The following is a 27,198-nucleotide window of genomic DNA, read 5'->3' as shown; positions in this document are numbered from 1 at the left end:
GGCTAACAAGTGGCAGGCATTATTGACATGATATAAGTGCCATGTATGGTTCATATCGAGCAAGAGAAAACCCAGATGTCTCCACTGATCTTCAATAGCACCACCATCACCGATATAGATCCAGCTCCTTATTAAATGTGTCAATTCATCCCAAGCCAACCAACCAGTTTACAGGACATTACAATACAATGTGACAAACTGCCTCAAAGTGAGTCATCGTGCGACCAGGCTGTCAGCCAGCTGACACTGGCGACACTGTCCCCCTCACCAGGAGAAAGGTTCAGCCAACACCACCCAGGAGGCAATTATCCAGAGTCTGCATCTGAACTAGGGCCCCAGTTTTCATATAAAAATGTTCCCTTCTTTTAATAAATTATGGATGTGTTGTACTTATGGCCAAACTAACACTTAATGGATGCCCTCTGTAAGGGGGAGAGGGCTATTTATCAGGCACAGCACAGCAAAGGCCCACACCAGAAACTGAGCTGGCATCTGTCGCTCATAAAAAATTACCATCACTTAAAAATGGAACTTATCTCCATGCAAGTCGCTCTATAAAACAAAAGCTCCGAAGCCTAGATTGTCATGGTGGGTGTGCGTCGATTTCCCAGGGCGTCTGGGGCGGGGGAAAATACGGGTCGGAAAATGGCTGGGGAATGTGCTGGGCAACATCCTGATGTCCCTGTGCCCCACTTTATTTCCCAGGGCCAAGGCTCCACCATGCACAATACGCCCACCCATATACGGGCAGGAGTATGTTAATAACATGCAAATGAGAGAATAACCGCCACCAATGGACTTTTCCCCCGATATATGTGACATTAAATGCTGGACACTAGGGCCACCTGTTAGGCCCAGGCATCCAGCGTTTAAAGGCCGAAGGGGGTGGGGATGGGGATGTTGTATCGGAATTGGGCGGCCATGGCATGTGCTCACACTGCCACGCTCAAACCCCAGTTGATGCAATGAACTCTAGAGCTGTAAATCCAGCCGGGATCAAGGTCATGTCTCCATGGCTGGAGGAGGTCCCACCACAGCATGGAAATACACCCCATACAAGAGCGACTGGAAAATCCCGGCCCATGGCCAGTATTTATTACCCGAGAAGGTGGTGGTGCTGGGCCGCCTTCTTGAACCGCTGCAAGCAGTTTGATACAATTCAGTTGCTTGCTAGATCACTTCAGAGGGCTGTTAAGAGTCAACTTGTTGTGGGTCTGGAATCACAAATAGGCCAGTTCGGGTAAGGATGGCAGGTTCCTTCCCTGAAGGACATTAATGAACCAGTTGGGATTTTACAGCAATCCAACAGCTTTATGGTCACTTTCACTGATACTAGCATCTTATTTTCAGATTTTGTTAAACTGAATTCAGATTCTCAACTGCCATGGTGGGATTTGAACTCATAGCTCTCTAGATTACTAGTCCAGTGACATAACCGCTACACCGCCCACAACTAGACTAAACTGCACACAACTAAACATGGGGTGCCGCAAGGTTGCAGATGACCCCTGAAGAAAATATTTGCCAATTTCTTTTAAGCTGCTTTGCCAGGATGGCGCAAAACACAGGGAGGTGCGCTATGCACTTGCATGTGATGCCAATGAGCCAACCTGTGACAAGGCGAGCTTGTCTGCCTCTTCTCTCACCCTGGGTACGACAAAATTTACCAAACATTGCTTCCCCACAAGCAGGGTGGCCCCTGAAGATCCACGGTGCATGATCCCAGTGGTTATGTTGGCATGGCGGTCCCACCCCCGGTGCCCTCCAGCGCTGACCCCATCGCAGTTTGTGGGGTCAGTGGGAGGGCACATAATTTGCAGTGGAAGCCCACCTTCCCAGTACAGCTGGAAGATCGCATGCTCGTCCAACACTTGGGGTGTTGAATAGCCCGACCCCCAAACCTCAGTCATTGCCTCTCGTGAGGGAACCGATTGAGAAATGCATTTATTTTGAAAAAAAACATCTTTGCAGTCTGCTTGCCTGGCCTGGATCCTCCCTCCCCCCCCCAGTGGGGCCCCCATCGCCCCATCTGGAGGTGGGTATGCCTCACCTTGCTCAGCGTTCCGGCCTCCAGTGCTACGCCAGTTCTGCAATGAACTGGGAAACAAGAACCCTCTAGGTCAGGAGTCCTCGCCCCTGGCCCCACCCCCTAACGACACTAGTCTCATAAGAGGTGAGCCGATGTTCTGCTGCTTACAAGGTAGGCAGGAAAATCCTGGAAACAGCAGAGACCTGGCGCAACAGGCTCCTCGGCATTTTCCAATTGGATCGGCCAGTCTTCCGCCGGAGCTACAGTGGGAGATCACTGGAATCCCAGTGGATCTCCAGGGCCGGTGTTCCTTCTTGAATGGACTTGTTTCCGGAGTTTCACCTACTCTGTAAACACACTCACACAGATGCTGGTCTCTCAAAGATTCAGCTGTTAGCAGTTAGTACCGGCAGGAAATTCCAACCGTCTCCTAGAAACTGATAAAAAAAAATCTCCTTCAATGATTTCCAGAGAGAGGGAGAAGTGATCTTTCCACTCACAGACCCATCAGACCATGTTATTGAAATCCCACACATCCATTCCCAAAGTTAAGTGTTTCCCAGGGCACCACAGTTCCGGAACATGTTCTCAGTCCAGTGCGGAGATATGAATATGTTGTCAAGCATTGATATGTGTGGGAAGGGAAAGGCGAGTATGCTTGTGTGAGGCTGAGGTAATGCTGGGAAAACATTTTGAATCATACCCACTCTCTTTATATTTATTTTCTCCCACTCCTGACCTGAAGGCATGGACTCATGCGTAGGTTCGTTTCTGCGCGTGTGGTGGGCCATTTGACCCTGGAGGGCATCGCCCTCAAACCTCATCCCGTCCTCATGTGCCATCTACCTTTTTTGCCATGGATCACTGCATAATTAGCAAGGGCTTGAACCCCCCAGGAACACTCAGGCCGAGTGCTCCTACAGCTGCATCAACTAACTCAGCCCAGGCTGGGATTCAAACCTGGGGCCTGCTGATCTTTTATGTTTAGTGTCACAATAGGCACTGCTTTTGCCCCTTAGGCTGCCAGGTGAATCCATTGCTTTAATTTTAACTGGGGGAAATGAGTAAATAAAATAGACTTTTAGTATGGGCGATATCCTCGTCAATGGGGAAAAGCATTAGGCCACAGTGCTGCTGATACAGCATGAAAAGAATGAGAAAGCAACACTGAACGCTGGAGGATTAGAGATGGAGGGACAGGCACGCTGACAGTCCGTGCAAGCTGCTGAGTTGTTGTGCTTCTCAGCTGCTTTGATGGTTAGAAGTAGCCCACTGTCACATTTGTTTGTTTTTACTATAGATATTTTCTAAGATTTAGCATCACTGGTCACCCCCATATGTGGACCTTACATCCCCTAGGATCCGGAGTGCACCCCCTTCTGCCCAGAATCCTGATAAACAATAGCATGATCGTAACAACCAGTCCTTACTTTATACATTGGCTATTGGGATTTATGACATTCCTACAAGTGAATTCTCCTTTCCCAAGAATGGCACACTGGATTATTACTCTACAAGATCAAACTACAGGCTTTGTGGTTTTATTTCCATGAGATAGATGAAAGGACAGTATGCAGTGAGGTATATAGTTCCCTGCACACCTTAATATATAAAAACAATAAAGGCGCAACTTGCTTTCTCTCTAAACATAGCATCTAACCATATATATTACTTACTGCAAAAAGAAAATACTGCAGATGCTGGAAATCTGAAATAAAAACAGAAACTGCTGGAGAAACTCAGCAGGTCAGGCAGCATCTGTGAAGAGAGAAACAGAGTTAACGTTTCAGGTCGATGACCTTTCGTCAGAACTGGAAAGAAGCAGGAAATGGAACAGATTTTTAAGCAAGTGAAGACACTGGGAAAGGAGGGAGGGGATGAAAGAACAAAATGGAAGGTCTGTGATAGGATAAAAGGCAGAAGAGGTTAAGAGACATTAAGAGATATTCAAGGCAAAAGGAGATGGTAATGGGACAGGTTAAGAAACAAAGGATGGCTCTAGATGAAGTGTAAATTGTGCTGGCAGAATGAAAAACAGCTGCCATGTGGGGGAGAAGAAAAAAGGACAGACAAAGAGTGTGGATAAAAAATATATATATGATAGGGGCCGAGGTTATGATCTGAAATTGTTGAACTCTATGTTGAGTCCGGAAGGCTGTAAAGTGCCTAATCGAAAGATGAGTTCTGACGAAAGGTCATCGACCTGAAACATTAACTCTGTTTCTCTCTTCACAGATGCTGCCTGACCGGCTGAGTTTCTCCAGCATTTTCTGTTTTTATTTCAGATTTCCAGCATCTGCAGTATTTTCTTTTTGTATTAGTGTTTAATTCACTGCCACTTCTCTTCCAGGAATGCCCACCTTGAAGAAGTTCTGCTCTTCTCTCCGACGGGAGTTCCGTTTGTCTCTTTTACCTTGCTCATCTTCTTTGCTTTCTGTCTCCCTTCTTGTGTTTGATCAGGTATCTACCAAAACTCGCTTTCACAGCCACATATCTTTCCTCAGCAACTGTCTCCGGCTCCGACTTACTCCACGTGGATTCCAACTGAAATTCCACCCTTTGTGTTTTGGATCCACCCAGGACTACAGTTATCTCCAAGATATTCAGCGTTCCTCGAACCACTGCTCTCGCCGTATCCTGAGATCCACGCTCAACGCCATGCGACGCCATATGCACACCCTCGACCTCTCTCTTCAGCAGCACCGACTCACTCTATCTCAAAGCTGTCCTGGTCCGCAGTTCCATTTCATCCTTCGCCTCATCCGGCGCTTTAACAAAAAACTTTTTCTCTTCCTTTCAGGTGTCAAGGATTGCAAGCTTCAACAACTCTTGGACACCAACGCCACCCCCCCCCCCGCCCCTTCACTTTCCTCTGACCCCATCCCTTCTCCAAATCTCACCCCCTGCCGCGTTTTCACTATCCCCTCTGACCTTCCCCTCTCTGACCCCGAACGATCAGTCCTTAGCAAAGGCCTGAACTTCATCGCCTTACGCCCCCACCTCAATGAATTTCAAGCTCGGCACAATGCTGAGCTATTTTTCTGCCGCCTTCATCTCCGTGTCCACTTCTTTGGCCAGGAGTCTCCCCCCGCATGGCTGACCCTTTCTCCCGCTTTCAGAATTCTCGTTCCACCTGGACCCCTCCCTCTGGCCTCTTACACTCTCTAGATCTTTTCATTGCTAACTGCCGACGTGACATCGGCCGTCTCCATTTCTCTGCTCCCCTCACTCACTCCAACCTACCTCCCTCTGAACTTGCAGCACTCCATTCTCTCAGATCCAAACCCGACATTGTCATTAAACCCGCTGACAAGGGTGGTGCTGTTGTTGTTTGGCGAACCGACCTCTACCTAGCGGAAGCTGAACGCCAGCTCTCCGACACCTCCTGCTACCTCCGCTGGACCATGACCCCACCACTGAACATCAAGCCACCATTTCCAAGAGTATCACTGACCTCATCTCCTCTGAAGAGTTTCCCCCCCAAGGCCGCCAACCTCATAGTTCCCCAACCCCGCACAGCCTGCTTCTACCTCCTTCCCAAGATCCACAAACAGGACTGCCCTGGTAGACCCATCGTTTCAGCTTGTTCTTGCCCCACGGAACTTATCTCTTCCTATCTCGACTCTATTTTTTCTCCCCTTGTCCAGTCTCTTCCCACCTACATCCGCGACTCTTCCGACGCCCTCCGCCACTTTAACATTTTCCAGTTTCCTGGCCCCAGCCGCCTCCTTTTCACTATGGACGTACAATCCCTCTACACCTCCATCCCCCACCAGGATGGCCTGAGGGCGCGCCGCTTCTTCCTTGAACAGAGGCCCAACCAGTCCCCATCCACTACCACACTCCTCCGCCTGGCTGAACTTGTTCTCACATTGAACAACTTCTCCTTTGACTCCACTCACTTCCTCCAAATCAAAGGTGTTGCTATGGGAACCCGCATGGGTCCTAGCTATGCCTGCCTTTTCGTGGGATATGTGCAACACTCTTTGTTCCAGTCCTACTCTGGTCCCCTCCCTCACCTCTTTTTCCAATACATTGATAACTGTATCGGTGCCATTTCCTGCCCTCACCATGAACTAGATAATTTCATTCACTTTGCTTCCAATTTCCACCCTTCCCTCACCTTCACATGGTCCATCTCTGACTCTTCCCTTCCCTTTCTCGACTTCTCCATCTCCATCTCTGGGGATAGGTTATTGGCAAACATTCATTACAAGCCCACAGCTACCTGGGCTACACTTCCTCCCACCCCACCTCCTGTAAGAACTCTATTCCATTCTCCCAGTTTCTCCATCTCCGCCGCATCTGCTCTGACGATGCCACCTTCCATACCAGTGCTTCTGACATGTCTTCCTTTTTCCTCAACCGAGGATTCCCCGCTACAGTGGTTGACACAGCCCTTGACCGTGTCCGTTCTATCTCCCGTACTTCTGCCCTCACCACTGCCCCTCCCTCACGGAACCACGACAGAGTTCCCCTTGTCCTCACCTTTCACCCCACCAACCTCCACATTCAATGGATCATCCTCCATCATTTCCGCCACCTCCAGCATGATCCCACCACCAAACGCATCTTCCACTCACCTCCCCTTTCAGCATTCCGTAGGGACAGCTCCCTCCGCGACACCCTAGTCCACTCCTCTATCACCCCCAACACCCCTTCCCCTTCGCCTGGCACCTTCCTGTGCAAGTGCAGGAGATGCAACACATGCCCTTATACCTCCCCCCTTCCCACTGTCCAGGGCCCCAAACGCCCCTTCCAGGTAAAACATCGATTTACTTGTACTTCTTGCAATTTAGTATATTGTATTCGCTGCTCACGATGTGGTCGCTACATTGGGGAGGCCAAACGCAGATTGGGTGACCACTCTGTGGAACACCTCCATTCAGTCTGTAAAGGGGACCCCGAGCTTCTGGTTGCCTGTCACTTTAATTCACCGCTCCATTCCCACTCAGACCTCACCGTCCTCGGCCTCTTGCATTGTTCCACGGAAGCTCAGTGTAAGCTCGAGGAACAGCACCTCATCTTTTGATTAGGCACTTCACAGCCTTCCGGACTCGACATAGAGTTCAACAATTTCAGATCATAACCTCGGCCCCTATCATCATATATATATTTTTTATCCACACTCTTTGTCTGTCCTTTTATCTTCTCCCCCACATGGCAGCTGTTTTTCATTCTGCCAGCACAATTTACACTTCATCTAGAGCCATCCTTTGTTTCTTAACCTGTCCCATTACCATCTCCTTTTGCCTTGAATGGCCCAGAACTTGGTGTCGGGGGCTTGCCGCGCGTGCAAGCCCCCGATGTGCACTCACCCTGCGCGCCGACATCTGAAACCTGGCCCGCAGTGGATTTCCTTTCAGTGGCCAGGTTCTGATGTCGGCGCGCTGTGCTAACCTGATCCAGCGGCGTAGTTAGTGCGATGTGCCGGCTGGGATCAGGTGAGCACTGTTCAGCCAATCAGGGGAGGGGAAACTTCATTCATAAGTTTGAGAGTAAGAACTGTCAAACTCATGAGAAGTACTGCACCCCAAAACACTACTTAAACTTTAAATAAAATTTTAAAAAACATCCCAATCATTAAATTAAGTATAAATAAGTTTAAAAAAATAATTTAAACAATGTTTTTTTTTGAAAAAAATAAATTTTTAATAAAAAGGGTCTAAAACTAAACTTACCTTATTGTAGATTCTTTAAAATAATAAACCTGTGGAAAAAAAAATTCTAAATTGCACTAAACACCACTTACCTGTAAAAATAAATACTTACGTGTGCTTTTTACAAGCGTAAAGACCGGAGGCCTTTACACATGCGCAAATCCCCCAAAACAGAGGAAATCCAAGACGCACGCGCTGCCCCCTACAGCGCACGCACTAGCCTCTTCACCTCTTGGGTTAGAGGAGGGGAAATGCTGGTTTTCAGCGCATGCGCTGTGCATGCTGAAAACCGGCATTTCCTCCGGCCAGACGCGTGAGTACCCCTTCCGTACACACCCCACATCATTTAATTAAATAGTCATTCATCAATATTAAATAAAGACAGTCTTCACTAATGGATAAAAAACAATGCTCGTCAATGAATGTGACTTTGCACTCAAATTGACACCCTGAGCTTTCTATTGTCCTGTGTTTATGCGTTTACGTTTGTGAAGAATTTCTGGAACTGAATTCATGGCCCCAGTTTTAAGTCCGCCCGCCGAGCAGAAATCAGGAAAGCATGAGTGCTCCCCTGGGCCTCACCCGGAGACCTTGAGCCTCCCTTGCTCCAGGCGTCCTCCCCCCCCCCGATCACAATCACGTCTGGAGCCACCCCCGATCACAATCACGTCTGGAGCGCCCCCCCCGATCACAATCATGTCTGGAGCCCCCGCCCCCCCGATCACAATCATGTCTGGAACCCCCCCCCCCTCTGATCACAATCATGTCTGGAGCCCCCCCCCCCCCGATCACAATCACGTCTGGAGCCCCCCCCCGATCACAATCACGTCTGGAGCCCCCACCCCGATCACAATCACGTCTGGAGCCCCCACCCCGATCACAATCATGTCTGGAGCACCCCCCTCCCCGATCACAATCATGTCTGGAGCCCCCCACCCCGATCACAATCACGTCTGGAGCCCCCCCCCCGATCACAATCATGTCTGGAGCCCCCCCCCACCCCGATCACAATCATGTCTGGAGCCCCCCCCCGATCACAATCATGTCTGGAGCCCCCCTCCCCCGATCACAATCACGTCCGGAGCCCCCCCCATCACAATCACGTCTGGAGCCCCCCCCCTGATCACAATCATGTCTGGAGCCCCCCTCCCCCGATCACAATCACGTCCGGAGCCCCCCCCCATCACAATCACGTCTGGAGCCCCCCCCCCGATCACAATCATGTCTGGAGCCCCCCCCCACCCCGATCACAATCATGTCTGGAGCCTCCCCCCGATCACAATCATGTCTGGAGCCCCCCTCCCCCGATCACAATCACGTCTGGAGCCCCCCCCATCACAATCACGTCTGGAGCCCCCCCCCTGATCACAATCATGTCTGGAGCCCCCCCCCCCCGCTGATCACAATCATGTCTGGAGCCCCCCCCCCCGATCACAATAATGTCTGGAGCCCCCCCCCGATCACAATCACGTCTGGACGCCCCCCCTCCGATCACAATCATGTCTGGAACCCCCCCCTCCGATCACAATCATGTCTGGAGCCCCCCCCCGATCACAATCATGTCTGGAGCCCCCCCCCCCGATCACAATCATGTCTGGAGCCCCCCCCCCCATCACAATCACGTCTGGAGCCCCCCCCCGATCACAATCACGTCTGGAGCCCCCCCCCCGATCACAATCATGTCTGGAGCCCCCCCCCCCCGATCACAATCATGTCTGGAGCCCCCTCCCCCCTCCGATCACAATCATGTCTGGAGCCCCCTCCCCCCTCCGATCACAATCATGTCTGGAGCCGCCCCCCCCCCCGATCACAATCACGTCTGGAGCCCCCCCCCCGATCACAATCACGTCTGGAGCCCCCCCCCTCTGATCACAATCATGTCTGGAGCCGCCCCCCCCCCGATCACAATCACATCTGGAGCCCCCCCCCCCCCCCGCTCACAATCATGTCTGGAGCACCCCCTCCGATCACAATCATGTCTGGAGCCCCCCCCCGATCACAATCATGTCTGGAGCCCCCCCTCCGATCACAATCACGTCTGGAGCCCCCCCCCCTCCGATCACAATCATGTCTGGAGCCCCCACCCCGATCACAATCATGTCTGGAGCCCCCCCTCCGATCACAATCATGTCTGGAGCCCCCCCCCCTCCGATCACAATCATGTCTGGAGCCCCCCCCCGATCACAATCACGTCTGGAGCCCCCTCCTCCGATCACAATCATGTCTGGAACCCCCCCCGATCACAATCATGTCTGGAGCCCCCCCCCGATCACAATCACGTCTGGAGCCCCCCCCCGATCACAATCACGTCTGGAGCCCCCTCCCCGATCACAATCATGTCTGGAGCCCCCCACCCCGATCACAATCACGTCTGGAGCCCCCTCCCCGATCACAATCATGTCTGGAGCCCCCCACCCCGATCACAATCACGTCTGGAGCCCCCCCCCGATCACAATCATGTCTGGAGACCCCCCCCGATCACAATCATGTCTGGAGCCCCCACCCCGATCACAATCATGTCTGGAGCCCCCCCCCGATCACAATCATGTCTGGAGCCCCCCCCCACCCCGATCACAATCATGTCTGGAGCCCCCACCCCGATCACAATCATGTCTGGAGCCCCCCCCCACCCCCATCACAATCATGTCTGGAGCCCCCCTCCCCCGATCACAATCACGTCTGGAGCCCCCCCCATCACAATCATGTCTGGAGCCCCCCCCCCCCGCTGATCACAATAATGTCTGGAGCCCCCCCCCGATCACAATAATGTCTGGAGCCCCCCCCGATCACAATCATGTCTGGAACCCCCCCCTCCGATCACAATCACGTCTGGAGCCCCCCCCCGATCACAATCACGTCTGGAGCCCCCCGATCACAATCATGTCTGGAACCCCCCCCCGATCACAATCACATCTGGAGCCCCCACTCCAATCACAATCATGTCTGGAGCCCCCCCCCCCCCTCCGATCACAATCACGTCTGGAGCCCCCCCCCGATCACAATCACATCTGGAGCCCCCACTCCAATCACAATCATGTCTGGAGCCGCCCCCCCCCGATCACAATCACGTCTGGAGCCCCCCCCCCCGATCACAATCACGTCTGAGCCCCCCCCCCCTCCGATCACAATCATGTCTGGAGCCGCCCCCCCCCCCGATCACAATCACATCTGGAGCCGCCCCCCCCCCCCGATCACAATCACGTCTGGACCCCCCCTCCGATCACAATCACGTCTGGAGCCCCCCCCCCCCGATCACAATCACGTCTGGAGCCCCCCCCCTCCGATCACAATCATGTCTGGAGCCGCCCCCCTCCGATCACAATCACGTCTGGAGCCCCCCCCCCCGATCACAATCACATCTGGAGCCCCCCCCCTCCGATCACAATCATGTCTGGAGCCGCCCCCCCCCGATCACAATCACATCTGGAGCCGCCCCCCCCCCCCCGATCACAATCACGTCTGGACCCCCCCCTCCGATCACAATCACGTCTGGAGCCCCCCCCCCCGATCACAATCACGTCTGGAGCCCCCCCCCCTCCGATCACAATCATGTCTGGAGCCGCCCCCCCCCCGATCACAATCACATCTGGAGCCCCCCCCCCGATCACAATCACGTCTGGAACCCCCCCCCTCCGATCACAATCATGTCTGGAACCCCCCCCTCCGATCACAATCACGTCTGGAGCCCCCCCCCTCCGATCACAATCATGTCTGGAGCCCCCCCCCCCTCCGATCACAATCATGTCTGGAACCCCCCCCTCCGATCACAATCACGTCTGGAACCCCCCCCCTCCGATCACAATCACGTCTGGAGCCCCCCCCCCGATCACAATCACGTCTGGAGCCCCCCCCACTCCAATCACAATCATGTCTGGAGCCGCCCCCCCCCCCCGCTCACAATCATGTCTGGAGCCCCCCCTCCGATCACAATCACGTCTGGAGCCCCCCCCCTCCGATCACAATCATGTCTGGAGCCCCCGCCCCTCCCCCTTTCACCACTTGCCTGACTGTTGGGGACCGTTTTCGCGGATCACCAGGTAGCCTCCTGCCACCCAAATCCTCGCCCGCCCGCCGGCCAGGCAATGATTTCTGCCGGTTTCAGGTGAGAACCGGGCCTGAATATTAAAATGAGGCCTGGAAGTTATAATCTGTCCGGGCCTGGACATGCAAGCTTGTTGCTCGCCCTGGCTCCTCACATGGACTGACCCCTCCACTTTCCACTCCCCACCCCCGTGACAAAATCCAGGCCAATATGTTTCCCTTTGAGTAATATCCTGGGTGCTGCTGATTATAACAATATGTAAAATAGAAGTTAAAAATTCAGAAAAGGCAAAAGTCCATTTTACCATAGCCTCCCTGAAACAGCCAACGAGTGAGATTTCCTATGGCTTCTGCTGGGCTGATATTTTACTTTGTGTTAATCAGGGATTGGGCAGCTCAACAATTGGAAGTCAGCAAGGCATTAAATGCTGACCTGATAACTACCGGACAACCCAAAATGAAATTCCAGCCCAGCCCAGCCCAGGCTGGGAGTAACACAGTGCAGATGGCCACATGGAGCACACATCCCCGGTGAATATAAATGGCTTCTAAATGGTTGGTAACACAACCAATATTCCGTTCCTTTAGGCTGATCCATATTATCTAGGTGGTCTAGCTAATTGTGGCTGGGCGTGGTGTTTGTTAGTTTGCCATTATCAATGGATGTCCCTTAAGTCGGCACTGGAAATGGCATTGGATGGATGTTCAGCAGTTAACAAACACACTCAGCTGTTGCCTAGCTGTACTTCAAAAATCTGGTAAGGATGAGGACAGGTAAACCTAAACTGCTAAAAGAAGAACATTTCTTCCATCAAGCAATTTATAGTTGAATGTTTGGCAACTGCTGCCCACCATACAATGCTTGGCTTTGACTGCCGATTGATGTCCATGCTATTCTTTGTTTTATTTTAGAAACACACCACAGTCACAAGAGATTTTAAAATGTTTGTCCTCCTCTCCCCCCTTTACCTAAACAAGACTGTCGGGCCACGCACCTCCACAAGACATCCTCCACAAGGTTACAGCTTCACTCTCCTTACTGTAAAAAGCACACTAAAGCAGCACGTGTGTTGACTGGTGAATGGTTAGTCCTCGGATCAGACCCTTCTGCACCTGGTTATACTGCTAATGAATGGTTACAGTCCTCAGATCAGACCCTTCTGCACCTAGTTACACTACTAATGCATGGTTACAGTCCTCAGATCAGACCCTTCTGCACCTGGTTATAGTGAGTCCAGTTTTCCAATTCTATAATGTAAGATATGGAGAAGCACGCTCTTACCTGACTTGGAGCTGCCAGCCCTCTGTCATGATAGAATTCGGCAGATGACGTTGGCACTTGGTAGATTTGACTGCCCGACTGGGGTGTGGAGGGCACCTGGTAGACATTGTCTCTTGGCCCAGAGACGGGAGACAAGGACAAGCTCTGATGCTGCTGTGTTGGCGTCTGGTAAATGTTTTGCTGAGACGATCTGCGCAGTGTTGAGCAGGGTGAGGCGTACAGAGACGGGATGTCGTACTGTGATCCGGTGAGCAGCTGCAGGCGGTTTCCGGGGGCGATGCCTTGCCTTCCGTGAAGGGAACAGCGCCACCATCCCTCATCCCCTTTGACATTCTGTTCTATCACGGTTAATATGTCTCCTTTACGGAACGCGAGCTCGTCAGGGGTCTCTGCTTTGTTGTCATAGAGAGCCTTTGCCATAAGATTCTGTGACAAAGAGAAAAGGGACATTTAGTAACAAAGGGAAAACCTATCAAAGGGATGGTTTTTTAAGGCCTTTCCTGCTATTAATGCACTGCCTCTGTTGGCTCCCATCTGGCAACGCCTCGATTTATAAATTCTCATCCTTGTTTTCAAATCCCTCCATGTCCACGCCCCTCCCTATCTCTGAAACCTCCTCCAGCCCTACACCCCTTCTGTGCTCCTCCAATTCTGGCCTCTTGCGCATTCCCGATTTTTTTCACTCCACCATTGGTGGCCGTGTCTTCAGCTGCCTGGGCCCTAAGCTCTGGAATTCTCTCCCTAAACCTCTCCACCTCTCTACCCTCCTTTAAGACACTCCTTAAAACTTACCTCTTTGACCAAGATTTTGGTCACTTGTCCTAATATCTCCTTATGTGGCTCAGTATCAATTTTTGTCTGTTTATGCTCCTGTGAAGCGCCTTGGGATTTTTTACTACGTTAAAGGCGCCATATAAATGCAAGTTGTTGTTGTTGCCTGGTGGAACAGGACCCTGCTGACTAGGAAGATCCTATGAACACGTAGAGGGACATGACATAGACATGAACATGTGTTGTGACACAGATAGAGACAATACAGTAGAATTTCTGTGTGGCATCTCCTGATTCCCTGCCTAAGTTCGGTGGAGGGTTGGTAGAAACCCGGAGACACAGTGCCAATGGCCATTTAAGTCATTTCTTCAGGGTTTCCGCCAACCTCACTCCAAAATTACAGCAGGAGATCAGGAAAACCCCTGCAGTCATTCTACCCCAACTTCTCCCTTCTCTTAGGCAGTTCCTCGGAACCGAGGATGACTTGCTTCCAATGGATTTGCAGGATCTTGGATGTTGGTGGTACCTCTCCAGTGCTTTGAGGTGCCTGCTGTACATGGTCCATGTCTCTGAGGCATACAGCAGGGTGGGTATCACTGCTGCTCTGTAGACCATGAGCTAGGTGCCGGGTTTGAGGTCCTGGTCTTTAAAAATTCTCTTCCTCTGGTCTTCAACACCTAGAAAACAACTTACGAGATTTCCAGAAGATCATGTCCAACCGTCTCATTGGAATGAACTGTGGCTAATTAATGAATCGTAAGAGTTTGGAATTCCTGGACTGCCCTGGTAAAGAAACCTTACTCATTCCAGTACCCCCCACGAAGTTACTCATAACCCAGAGCTGTTAGTAGTGGAATGAGCTCCACTTCATTGTATTCTGCACCATGTAGCAACAGTTAGTCCTGTACCTGAGGCAGATATTAACCCTTAGATTGCTAGCGATAGCATCTGTTTTTCTGAACTATATGCATCCCTTGTTTACTCAGCTTGGTTGTCAGAAAACATCTGCAAAAAATAAGCTCTGATTCAAGACAAACGGCGAGGGGGGGTGATGTCAGGATTACAGGCCTCTGGAGGAGGAAATCAGTGGTGGTAGTTTGTTGAATGTTTCCTGACTGATGTCTGAGTGCCACGTGTAATGCCATTTATAATCACTCGGTCCCAATGGGAGGAAGAGGTGAGGATGGAAAAGAAGAGACTTTCATCCCATCAACCTCAGCTGAACATGAACATAGTTCTCAGAGGTGAAAGGGAAAACTCCTAACTGAGTGTATCACCCAGTCCCCCATCTCGCACATTTTAATTGGTCATGAATATATTTCTCCATCTCTGACACTGAATCACTGCTCACTTGATCTGAACAGCCAAGTGGTGATAAGTCATGGGAAATGATCACGGGGATCACTGGGAACATTATTGACTGCAAACATAATAGGTCGCGTGCTTTAAAAATTATTGACTTCAATGGCGTGGTGTATAACAGGTGGCTGAATTGATATCGGCCATTTTACACTTTCGGCCAAAATACGATTATTCACCCCTCCCCCATTGTATTCACTAATGTGCCAGTAATATCTATTGGCAGGACATCAGTACTGCAACACCTTTATTTTTATTACATTGGTTAGTTTGGGCAACTTGATTCTTTCTAGAGGGCCAACCATCCATTCAACAGTTGGATAGATGAATACATCAACTGGTAGGAGCTAATTTCCCCTCATCCCCCATATACTTAAGAGGGTTCCCCTGAAAAGTGAATAAGGTGATGTCGGTGTCAATGGAGGCACCAATGCCCTTTAACAGGGCTCTGTGTGCCTCCTAGGGCAAAACTAACAGGTCCCAGATCCCCTATAGAGGCCAGCAATGCACCTTTGCCATTAATGGCCTGTGGTCTATTTTCCCCTGACAAAAAAGGAAGGTCCACGGTCAAAATGGCAAAGTCGCAAACCAGCTGTGCAGTAACTGCGCATGTAGAAGATTGAGTCAAGTGCAGTTATCTGCACATTCAGCAGCAAGAAACCCAGATTATATACAGAACATTCTGCAATATAAATGGGGTGTCAAACCCCTTTTACAATGCAGACTTTTTACTGGCGTAGTCTGATATAACCTAACAAGTTTCTGTTCTGGTTAGATTATTCCTGATATATAAATATGCATCAATCTGGTCTCCGCTTCTAAACTGATTGCTCGATCATAGGCTGGCAAAGCAGAGCCAGAATAGGGGAGGTTTTTGCATCATAATGTACATATATACTTGCTGTGAGGCAAACTACTTTTCAGATTCATGTTTTCATGTGCAATGGGTTTATGTTGGGAGCAGGGAGCCAGATTTAATTTTGCAAATGCCAAGAGCCAGCTCACAGTTGCCACTCTCCTGGAGTCCCAGCTAAACAAGCACCAGTATACAAGCAAATTTAATGTTATTGCAGCCGGTGCCTGATGATAATGAAGAGCGCTGAGTCCCAAAGCAAACAAGGCACATTGTGGGTCAAAAAGCCAATTATCAGGTTGGTGTCAAGCTTATCAATGCTTCTTCACCATCCCAGAAATTCGATCAAGCTCTAATGGGAGTGTGAGAACTCAGTCATGTGTACTGATTGCTGGGCTGTCAGTTAGCTCCAGGCAGTACAGTAAAGGGGCAGGACAAGGCCGAGGTCCCACTTTGCCCGACACATAGGGTCGCCAACTCTGGTTAGACTTATTCCTTGAGGTTTCATCACATGACCTCCCGCCTCAAACCACCCCACCCAGTTGAACAGCCTTTTTTCCTCCTTCTCCAATATTTTTAGAACTAATAAATGAAAATGAAAAATACACACAATTTTTTTAATGACTTATCTCCTGGGTCGCTCGCAACAATGTCCTAGAGATTAATCTTTAATTCCTGGAGGCTCCAGGGTAATCCTGGAGGGTTGGCAACTCTATCCTCACAGAATATGTTTGTGAGGCTTTTTCCTGAATACATGTTCCTGAAAGGGTTAATCACTGACGCCCTCCCTCAGAGTCAAATGTTCCCAGTGTATAAAAGTATGTGTGTGTCACTGAATATTCTCACTGGGCAACAAGGAATGGACCAACGCATTCCTCAGCTGTAATCAAATAACAGAAGAGATATATTGCAGTTTGTGTGCCTGGAACTCAGCTAACTTTGGCAGTCGATTGTTTTTAATCTAAACTCGACTAAAGCTGCCTTTAACTTTGAGTTCAGTGATGATGGCACCATAGTAACCTTGCCAGATTGGCTAAGGCTGGCAGGTAGGATGACCCGTTCGTCTACTGTTTCACTCCAGCTCGTTGGCCTCAGTGAATCCGGCAAGCTTACTCCAGTGTTTCCGCCAGCTACACAGGGCTCAAGCGCTGGGAGCCGCTAGCAATAGCACAGCACTAAACCCAAAATAAAAGGAGCTACAGAAAATTTAAATGTGCGTCATACAGTCGGAGCTTGATTTACTCGTTGCTGATAAACTTTGTGTTGCATAGAAACATAGGAACACAGGAGGAGGCCATTCAGCCCCTTGAGCCAGTTCCGCCATTCATCTAGATCATGGCTGATCTGTACCTCAACTCCAATTACCCGTCTTTGCCCCATATCCCTCGATACCCTTACCTAACAAAAATCTGTCTATCTTATTCTTGAAAGTTTCAATTGACCCCCGGCATCTAGAGCCTTTGGAGCAAGTTCCAGATTTCCACGACACTTTGTGTGAAATAATGCTTCCTAATTTCACTCCTGAATGGCCCGGGCTCTAATTTTCAGATTGTTCTGAATTCCCCCACCAGAGGAAATAGTTTCTCTGTATCTGCCCTACAAAATCCCTTTATAATTTTAAACACCTCGAGTAGAGGTATTGGGACAGATTTTTCTGTAGCAGGACATCTAATGACGTCTGCCATTAGTTAGACTTCCCCCCTGGAGCTCAAAACAAATTTGCCCACAAAGTTCTGAAAGTGTGAGTTGATAACGGCACAGCGAGGAAATCAGGGCATCTGGGACCTGAGTGAAAAGCAACAGGGTATCTCCTTAATCAGAGGATTGGGAAATAAACACAGGAAGGACCGAGAAGGAGGGTGAATTAACGGGGGTAAATTCAATGTCAGATCAGGTACAGAAAGAGAAATAAAGAGAGGGAAAGAAAGACTGGATTCAGAGAGAGAGAGAGGAAAAAGAGACAGAAAGGAAAAGTAATAACAAAACATTTAAAATTTAAAATTTGACATTTTAAAAATCTCACTTAAAAATTCAAAACCTGAAGGAATGAGACTCCACACTTGTAATAGTTAATTTTCAGTGCCAGAGAGGTTGATAAAAGGTGGTAGAGAGAAAACGGGGAATTACAGACCGGTAAGCCTGACATCGGTAGTGGGGAAAATGCTAGAGTCCATTATAAAAGATGTAATAGCAGAGCACTTGGAAAACAGTGACAGGATCGGACAAAGTCAACATGGATTTACAAAAGGTAAATCATGCTTGACTAATCTACTGGAATTTTTTGAGTATGTAACTAGTAAAATAGATAAGGGAGAACCAGTGGATGTGGTGTATTTGGACTTTCAGAAGGCTTTCGATAAGGTCCCACATAAGAGATTAGCGCGTAAAGTTAAGGCACATAGGATTGGGGGCACGGTATTGACTTGGATAGAGAACTGGTTGGCAGATAGAAAGCAAAGAGTTGGAATAAACGGGTCTTTTTCCAAGTGGCAGGCAGTGACTAGTGGGGTACCGCAGGGATCGGTCCTTGGACCCCAACTATTCACAATATATATTAATGATCTAGACAAGGGAACTAGATGTAATATCTCCAAATTTGCAGACAACACAAAGCTGGGTGGGCGTGTGTGCTGTGAGGAGGATGCCGAGAAACCACAGGATGATTTGGACAGGTTGGGTGATTGGGCAGAAGCATGGCAGATGCAGTATAATGTGGATAAATGCGAGGTTATCCACTTTGGTGTCAAAAACAGGAAGGCAGATTATTATCTGAATGGCAATAGATTAGGAGAAGGGGAAGTGCAACGAGACCTGGGTGTCCTTGTGCACCAGTCGCTGAAGGTAAGCATGCAGGTGCAGCAGGCGGTTAAGAAGGCAAATGGTATGTTGGCCTTCATAGCGAGAGGGTTTGAGTACAAGAACAAGGATGTCTTGCTGCAGTTGTACAGGGCCTTGGTGAGACCACATCTTGAGTGTTGTGTGCAGTTTTGGTCGCCTTATCTGAGGAAGGATATTCTTGCCATGGAAGGAGTTCAGCGAAGATTCACCAGGCTGATACCTGGGATGGCAGGAATGACGTATGAGGAGAGATTGGGTCGGTTGGGCTTGTACTCGCTGGAGTTTAGAAGAATGAGAGGGGATCTCATTGAAACTTATAAAATTCTGGCAGGACTGGACAGACTAGATGCAGGGAGGATGTTCCCGATGGTCGGGGAATCCAGAACCAAGGGTCACAGTCTAAGGATAAGGGGTAGGCCTTTTAGGACAGAAATGAGGAGGAATTTCTTCACCTAGAGAGTGGTGAACCTGTGGAATTTTCTACCACAGAAGGCAGTAGAGGCCAATTCATTAAATATATTCAAGAAGGAGTTGGATATATTTCTTAAGGCTAAAGGGATCAAGGGGTATGGGGAGAAAGCAGGGACTGGGTACTGAACCTGGATGATCAGCCATGATCGTATTGAATGGCGGAGCAGGCTAGAGGGGCCGAATGGCCTACTCCTGCTCCTACCTTTTATGTTTCTATGTTTCTATGATTAGCAGTAATGAACAATTATCACATTGTTAAAAGGGTACTTACGTTACTAATTACTAGCCCTAAATATCTGCAGTGGGTTTAGGTCGTATCTACTGAGTAAATACAGCAACGTCATGACAATTAAATGCGTGTCAATGGTGAGGCAGACAGCGAGACGCCGTTTCCCCGAAGCTAACGGCGGAGCGACGCACCTCGGACTGGAACTTTTGGATATTCGTATTTAACCGCACTTCTGCTCCTCGCCTGAAGTTGCTGTACCGTTTACACATAAATAACGGGGAGCACCATTAGCCTCACTGTTATTTTGACAGCAAATTCTGGCCCATTATATATGGGCTCCCATTCCGGTTCAGTTGGTAAATGCATGGCCCATTATGGCACTGAGCCGAGACACACCAGTAAAGTCCCAGGTCTAACCCCCACTCTGTGCCAAATTAGCTGATCTCGGTCGTTGCCAACCCTCTGGGATTGTCCTGGAGCCTCCAGGGGTTAAAGATTGATCTCCCGAACACTGAAAAAAAGGTGTGATTTCTACATGTTTTTGTTTATTAAAAAGAAAGACTTGCATTTATATAGCATCTTTCACAACCACTGGACGTCTCAAAGCGCTTTACAGCCAATGAAGTACTTTTGAAGTGGAGTCACTGTTGTAATGTGGGAAATTTTTATTAGTTATAAAAATATTAGAGATGAGAAAATGGCTTTTGACTGACAGTTAAGAATCATCTGTACAGGACATTGGTGAGACCACACCTGGAGTACTGCGTACAGTTTTGGTCTTCTTATTTAAGGAAGGATATACTTGCATTGGAGGCAGTTCAGAGAAGGTTCACGAGGTTGATTCCGGAGATGAAGGGGTTGTCTTATGAAGAAAGGTTGAACAGGTTGGGCCTATACTCATTAGAAATTAGAAGAATGAGAGGGGATCTTATTGAAACATAAGATTCTGAAGGGGCTTGACAGGGTAGATGCAGAGAGGATGTTTCCCCTCGTGGGGGAATCTAGAACTAGGGGGCATAATTTCAGAATAAGGGGACACCCATTTAAATCGGAAATGAGGAGGAATTTCTTCTCTCAGAGGGTCGTGAATCTTTGGAATTCTCTTCCCCAGAGAGTTGTGGAGGCTGGGTCATTGAATATATTTAAGGTGGAGATAGACAGATTTTTGAATGATAAGGGAGTCAAGGGTTATGGGGAGCAGCCAGGGAAGTGGAGTTGAGGAGAAGATCAGATCAGCCATGATCTTATTGAATGGCGGAGCAGGCTCGAGGGGCCAAATGGCCTACTCCTGCTCCTGCGTCTTATGTTCTTATGTCTTATGTATCATCCAATCATGTAACGGAGAATCTGTTCACTTTCTAATTGGCGTGAGATGGCGGTGCGGTGTGGCGCGGCGCGAGGAGGGACACGTCGGGCATCCTTTTTCTCCTCCTTTAAAGTCAGTTTTTATTGCCAATTTTTTTTGGGGGGTGGGGTTCAGGATATATTTTCATATCTAAAAAGGAAGAAAATCAGTGAGGAAAAAAATGGGCCCAAAAACCTGGGCAATTTCAGAGAAAATCAGTAAAAAAAAGTTTTTATTTTAAACACTCAAGAAAACAAGGAAAGATTGTAAAGAAAACATACAGTCAAACTAAATGATAACCTGCAATTATATATGGGGCTAACCAGCACATTGTGGCTTGACTCTTGGACAGTTTATTTCTCAAAATTAAAAGTAAAATTGATGAATCTTTATATAATGTTGTGTCTCTAACAACTTACCTGCCACTGTGATGGTGAGAAGAAACACTGTTGCAGATTATGTCATGGGGAACAGTTGTGATCTTGGTTTTGATGAACAATGCCTTGGTGTGGGACCTGATTCGGCCTTTGATTGTCGACCTCAGTCTTCAGGGACTGTGGGCTGGATTTTGCTGGCGCTCAGAGGGTGGGTTTGGAGGTGGGTCCGCTGTCAAAATAGCAAAGATTGGTAGCGGGTAGTAAACCCGCTGTCAACCCGCCTCCACGCGAGTCTCCCAGGTGTCGGGTCTGTCAGCGCAGAACAGACCCGACACCAAGCGACGGGGGAGACAATTTAAAATCATTAAATGACTTGTTAACAGCCAATTTAATGCTATTTTGAGGCTTCCTTCCAATTTTACGTTCTCTCCCACGGGTTACCCGCTGCTCAAGGAACACGCCAGCTCACCCTGGCGTGAGTTGAGTCTGCTCTGATGTACCTGATAAGCTGACAGCTGCAGAAGTGGTGTAAAGGATGCCATGTTGCAAATGGTCAGTTTCAGAGTGCAGAAACTGTTGGTTACTGCATTTGTAAGACATATAGAGATTTCATTAGCTTGCAAGTGTTTAGAGCCAACTATATGTCCAGTGGCATCTCATGGGAACAACCTCTCTCACCATTGACAGATCGCTTCTGTCATCTCACCTGCAGCTGCCATCTATTGCAGCAACTATGAAACTATCTCACCTTGCTCCTCTGATTCCTTCCACGATCAGCCCCAACACCAACATCACCAGGCACACCAACAGCACCAACAACACCAACCTTCTCCGCCATCACCTGATGCTGCACAGGACACAGGGCATCAGCCCGATAACATTGCTGCCCGGGAGGCCAGCAATGGCATCACCATGGCCAGATTTACTTCACTTGACGCGGTAAACCCTGGCTGCATCATGATGCGCCATGGTTGACACCATCCCACACCAGCACCGTAAAGCACCCCTTTAATGTCCAAGCCATTTTATGCACACTCATCACTATAGCGGGGGGGGGGGGGGTAAGTAATGTCTCAACATTAACTGGAACTCAGTAAGACACTTCTCAAGGTGAAGACAGATCTGTCTAATAAGGCGAAGTGTTGAAAATATAGATTTCACCATTTGACAACACATTACCAGAAACTTCACATGGTCATTGGCTAAACCTCTCAAGTGCCTACCCTTGTGTGTTGTTAGTCGGTATGCTTGCAGTAGGATGAGGGTGAGTGTGAAGGGTGGCTAGTGAGATGGGGACGTGCTAATGTAGATAGAGAGGGTTGGGTGGAGTTGCAAGGTAAGTTGGTGTGAGTAAGGATGTGCAGGAGTAGGATAGGGAAGGCAGAGTGATGGGGATGTGTTGAGTGGCACAGCAGGGTGAGTTTGAGTGTGGCTTTGCAGTAACATTTCGTGATCCACTGAGATCATTGAAAGTTTGGCGCCACTGCAGCCAGTGACTCCTGACAACATCCTTGCTTTTGCCCTCCTGTGCAATGTGCAACCAGGCTGCGTTGGTGTCCTGGGGAGGTCTCTTCCACCCTTGGAAGGGAAAAGAACCTCCCTGTGTGCTATGACTCCCTCCAAAGCATATGGAGGGAGTCTTTGGAGAGCCTGGGTGCAACCGTCCATCTTTGTGCAGTGCTTGTCAGTGTTTGCAGCACCTCAATGCTGTAGAACACGAACAGCACAACTGTCAAACTCAATGTGGCCGTGGTCCCTTTAAGAAAACTGGCTGATGATGCATGAACAAATGACGTCATCAGACCCGCTTCCTGTTATTTGGTCGGGAAGCCCGCAGGGCGGGCTTAATAAGGCCAAGCATGGGAAAATCCCTTTGACAGAGCAGCTGCAGCCGGGAGCAGGACCGGAACCCGGCAACCAGCTATCCCGCCACCATCCCACCTCCGCAGATAAAATCCAGTCCTATGTGTGTGGTAACTGTATCCATTCACTGCTGTCCTTGCTTCAAACAACAACAACTTGCATTTATATAGCGCTTTTAACGTAGTATAAGGTCCCAAGGCACTTCACAGGAGCATTATCAGATAAAATTTGACACCGAGCTACATAAAGAGACATTAGGAAAGCTTGGTCAAAGAGGTATGTTTTAAGGAGTGTCTTAAAGGAGGAGAGAGAGGTAGAGGTGCAGAGATTTAGGGAGGGAATTCCAGAGCTTAGGGCCTAGGCAACAGAAGGCACGGCCGCCAATGGTGGGGCAATGGAAGTCGGGGATGTGCAAGAGGCCAGAATTGGAGGAACGCAGAGTTCTCGGAGGTTACAGAGATAGGGAGGGGCGATGCCATAGAGGGATTTGTACATCAGGATTAGAATTTTAAATTCGAGGAGTTGCAAGGCCGGGAGCCATTGTAGGTCAGCGAGCACATACCTAACTGGGAATAAAAGACTGACACCAGCTGCAGTAAAAAGAGTTTAATTCCTATAGCAATACCTCAAGAAGACCCAGATCACCTTTAAGAAAAAATCTAAATTACACAGGCTTTGTTAATTTTCCTGAGAATTGGATCCAAAGATGTACATGCTTAGGATCAGCGACCTCAGCATAGCACGTATAGTTGGCAATGTGCGTGCTGACATCATGAAGGCAATTTGCACGCAGACCTCCAGACCTGATTTCTGGTCGACAGACAATAGGAAATATGGGGGATTTTTTTCCCCCTTTAAGTACGATTCATGACCCCAAAAAAATCTGGGAATTTATTTTATTAAATCAGATTTTAAAGGCTATTACGCATTGTGAACACTAACTGACAGCAATTTCTTGCTTGCAAATGAGAAATTAAAGATGATCACATGTGCCTTTAAACATTGGGTGCAAGCCAACTCCTCTGCACATGTGCAGCATATTCTCCAAGATATTTATTCTCTTGCTTGCACGTCAGGCCAAAATGAGGCCACCAATTCCCACTGACAATACTAGGAAATAATGTCCAAAGCTAAACTGGCTGATTCCCAGGCATTTGGATTCTATTAGAGTTTGTATTACTGTTGTGTCTCAAGGGGTTTTATACCCTTACCTACATAACAATTAAGACGGACTCCGGGGTGGAGAGTTTAATTAACGGCCATTTTATTTACAATGTGCTTCTTCACTCAATACACTACATTTCCCATAGTGCATTGCAAATCACCACTACGGTATCCCATGTGGGACAATTCTAATACATATTTAAAATACACAACATATTTCCTCCCCCTTAAAATAGAATGTCCACAAAACAGAATAACTGAAAATGACTATAACTTTGGAAGAGAGGGTAGACTGCCTCTACATTCCGCTAACCCTGGGGATTATTCTGCCCCATGCTCACAGGTTAGCACTAACTGTAACTAAGGCACTCTGGAGGCTGCCTTTCTCTTTGGGGGTAACGCCTAGTCTCAGGAGCAGGCTCTGGCTGGCTCTCCCGTGACCCAGCAGGCGTGGCTTCCTCCCTCGATGGCACAAGAGTGGATGGTGCCGTCGTTTCAGATTCGGACAACCAGTCCCTGCTGGAGCCCCCAGCAGGTCCTTGATCCTCTGTTTCTTGGGTTACCTGTGGCGACTGTCTTGGCAGTAACTGGTCTACATGCCGTCTCCATGTTCGGTTGTCTCCGGTGCGGACTCGGTATGAAACGGGGCCCGTCTTTTGAATGACCATAGCCGGGACCCACCGCTCCGGGGTGGTGTAGTTACGCGTGAGGACTTTGCCCCCCACCACAAAGTGTCGTTCTTTGGACCTCTGAGCTTGTCTGCTGACTTGATCCTGCTGATTGGCGTGCACCACTGCTTCTGTGGACATTGGCCTCAGCAGGTCAAGGTGTGTCCGTAGCTGCCTTCCCATGAGTAGGTAAGCAGGAGATGCTCCAGTCGTAGCATGAGGTGTGTTTCGGTATTTCAGCAAGAAAGCATTCAGGTGCTGCTTTAGAGGAGCATCACTTCTTGCCGCTTTCAACACGCGTTTCAGCGTTCTGACAAATCTCTCCGCCAATCCATTCGTGGATGGATGATAAGGCGTGGAGAACGTGTGCTGGATTCCATTGCTCTTGAGGAACTCCTCCATCTCCTGGGATGTGAACTGTGTTCCATTGTCGGTTACGATCTGCTCCGGCAGACCAAATCGCCCGAACATCTCTCTGAGAGTCTCGATGGTTTTCTCCATAGTGGTAGTGGACATTACTGCAACCTCCGGCCATTTGGAATGGGAGTCCACCACGACCAGGAACATCGCTCCTTCCACTGGTCCCGCAAAGTCCAGATGGATCCGTTGCCACGGTGTCGCCGGCCATGCCCATGGATGCAGTGGTGCTGCTCTTGGCGTATCCCTGGTTGTCTCGCATGATGGGCATGATTTCGCTTCAACTTCAATTTCATGATCCAGACCGGGCCACCAGAAGTAGCTTCGTGCGAGCTCCTTCATCCGGACAATACCACAATGTCCTGAGTGCAGCTCGTTGAGGACATGTTTCCGCAGCTTTGGTGGTATGATCACTCGCATGCCCCAAAGGAGGCATCCTGACGTGACAGACAACTCCTTCCCTCTTGACAGGTAAGGTAGGAGCTCAGGTGGTGCATCTGACACCCGTGATCCGTCTCCTCGCATCACCCGATCCAGCACCATGGATAACGTAGGGTCCACTCTGGTCTCTTTCTTGACCTGCCGGGCCGTGACAGGGGCATTGCTCACCATGTCAAAGTAGAAAATCTTCTGCTCACAGCCTTCAGAGGGCACAGGCAGCGGAAGCCTTGACAATCCGTCCACATTGCCATGTGCTGCTGACCTCTGGTATTTGATGTTGTAATTGTGAGCGCTTAACATCAGCGCCCAGCGCTGCATCCTGCACGCTGCCAGGGAAGGTATTCCTGTGTGTGGACCAAAGATCGATGTCAGAGGACGATGATCCATCAGCAAGGTGAATTTCCTTCCGAACAAGTAGTGATGGAACTTTTTGATTCCAAAGATGATGCCCAAAGCCTCTTTTTCGATCTGCGGGTATTTCACCTCCGCCTTGCTCAGGGACCTTGACGTGAATGCAATCGGCTTCTCTTCGCCTGAGGGAAAGATGTGGGACACAACCGCGCCAACGCCATAAGGTGATGCGTCACAGGCCAGCTGAATCTGCAACGACGGGTCAAAGTGCGTCAACACTCTGGGGTCAGTCAAAGCTGCTTTGGCTTTCTTGAATGCAGCTTCCCACTCCTTCGTCCACGCCCAGGCCTTGCCCTGACACAGCAACTCACGTAATGGCTTCAACAGTGATGCCAGCTGTGGAATAAACTTTCCGTAATAGTTCAAGAGACCTAAGAATGACCGCAGCTGGCCGACATTTGTAGGTGCAGGAGCGTCGGCAATGGCTTTCACTTTCGACAGTGCTGCGTGTAGGCCGTCCGTGTCGATGACATGGCCTAGGTACTCCACTGATGGCTTGAAAAATTTGCATTTGTCCTTGCGAACGCGTAAGCCATATTCTTCAAGTCTTCCCAGTGTCTTCGTCAGGTTCTGCAGATGCTCGTTGTCATCCTTTCCTGTGACAAGGATATCGTCGAGATAACATTGTACCCCTGGAATGCCGCTTAAGATCTGGTCCATAGCCCGCTGAAACAATGCTGGTGCTGACGTTATACCAAAGGGTAGGCGGCAGTACCTGTAGAGGCCCTTGTGGGTGGTGATGGTGAGGTACTTCTGTGAGTCCTCTTCTACATGCATCTGCAAGTAGGCTTGGCATAGATCAATCTTGCTAAACTTCTGACCGCCTGCTAGACCCGCGAAAAGATCTTCAATGATGGGGAGCGGGTACTGTTCAGCTGAGAGCACAGGATTCACTGTTACTTTGAAATCTCCACATAAGCGAACCGCGCCATCACTCTTCATCACTGGTACCACGGGCGTAGCCCACTCACTGTGCGAA

At 49.3% G+C, this 27,198-nt stretch overlaps 1 protein-coding gene across 4 annotated transcripts in view; it reads right to left on the bottom strand.

Annotated features, from left to right (window-relative positions):
* Positions 1 to 27,198, bottom strand: part of LOC147108548 (cas scaffolding protein family member 4-like) — a 141,476-nt gene that overhangs the window by 70,638 nt on the left and 43,640 nt on the right. For 3 of the 4 annotated variants that reach the window (XM_086005225.1, XM_086005224.1, XM_086005226.1), the window contains exon 2: positions 13,013 to 13,438. In XM_086005225.1, the coding sequence (XP_085861351.1) occupies positions 13,013 to 13,432 (420 nt within the window). In that variant the 5' untranslated portion in view covers positions 13,433 to 13,438. Of the gene's footprint in view, positions 1 to 3,705; positions 3,992 to 13,012; positions 13,439 to 27,198 lie in introns of those variants that run through there. The other variant, XM_086005227.1, reaches the window with a different exon arrangement.

Source organism: Somniosus microcephalus, chromosome 13 (assembly GCF_052327205.1).
Source record: "Somniosus microcephalus isolate GS21.2 chromosome 13, FLI_Smic_1.0, whole genome shotgun sequence".
Taxonomy (NCBI): Eukaryota; Metazoa; Chordata; class Chondrichthyes; order Squaliformes; family Somniosidae; genus Somniosus; species Somniosus microcephalus.
The sequence above is the reverse complement of the archived record's forward strand: the minus strand, read 5'-3'. Positions and strand labels throughout refer to the sequence as shown.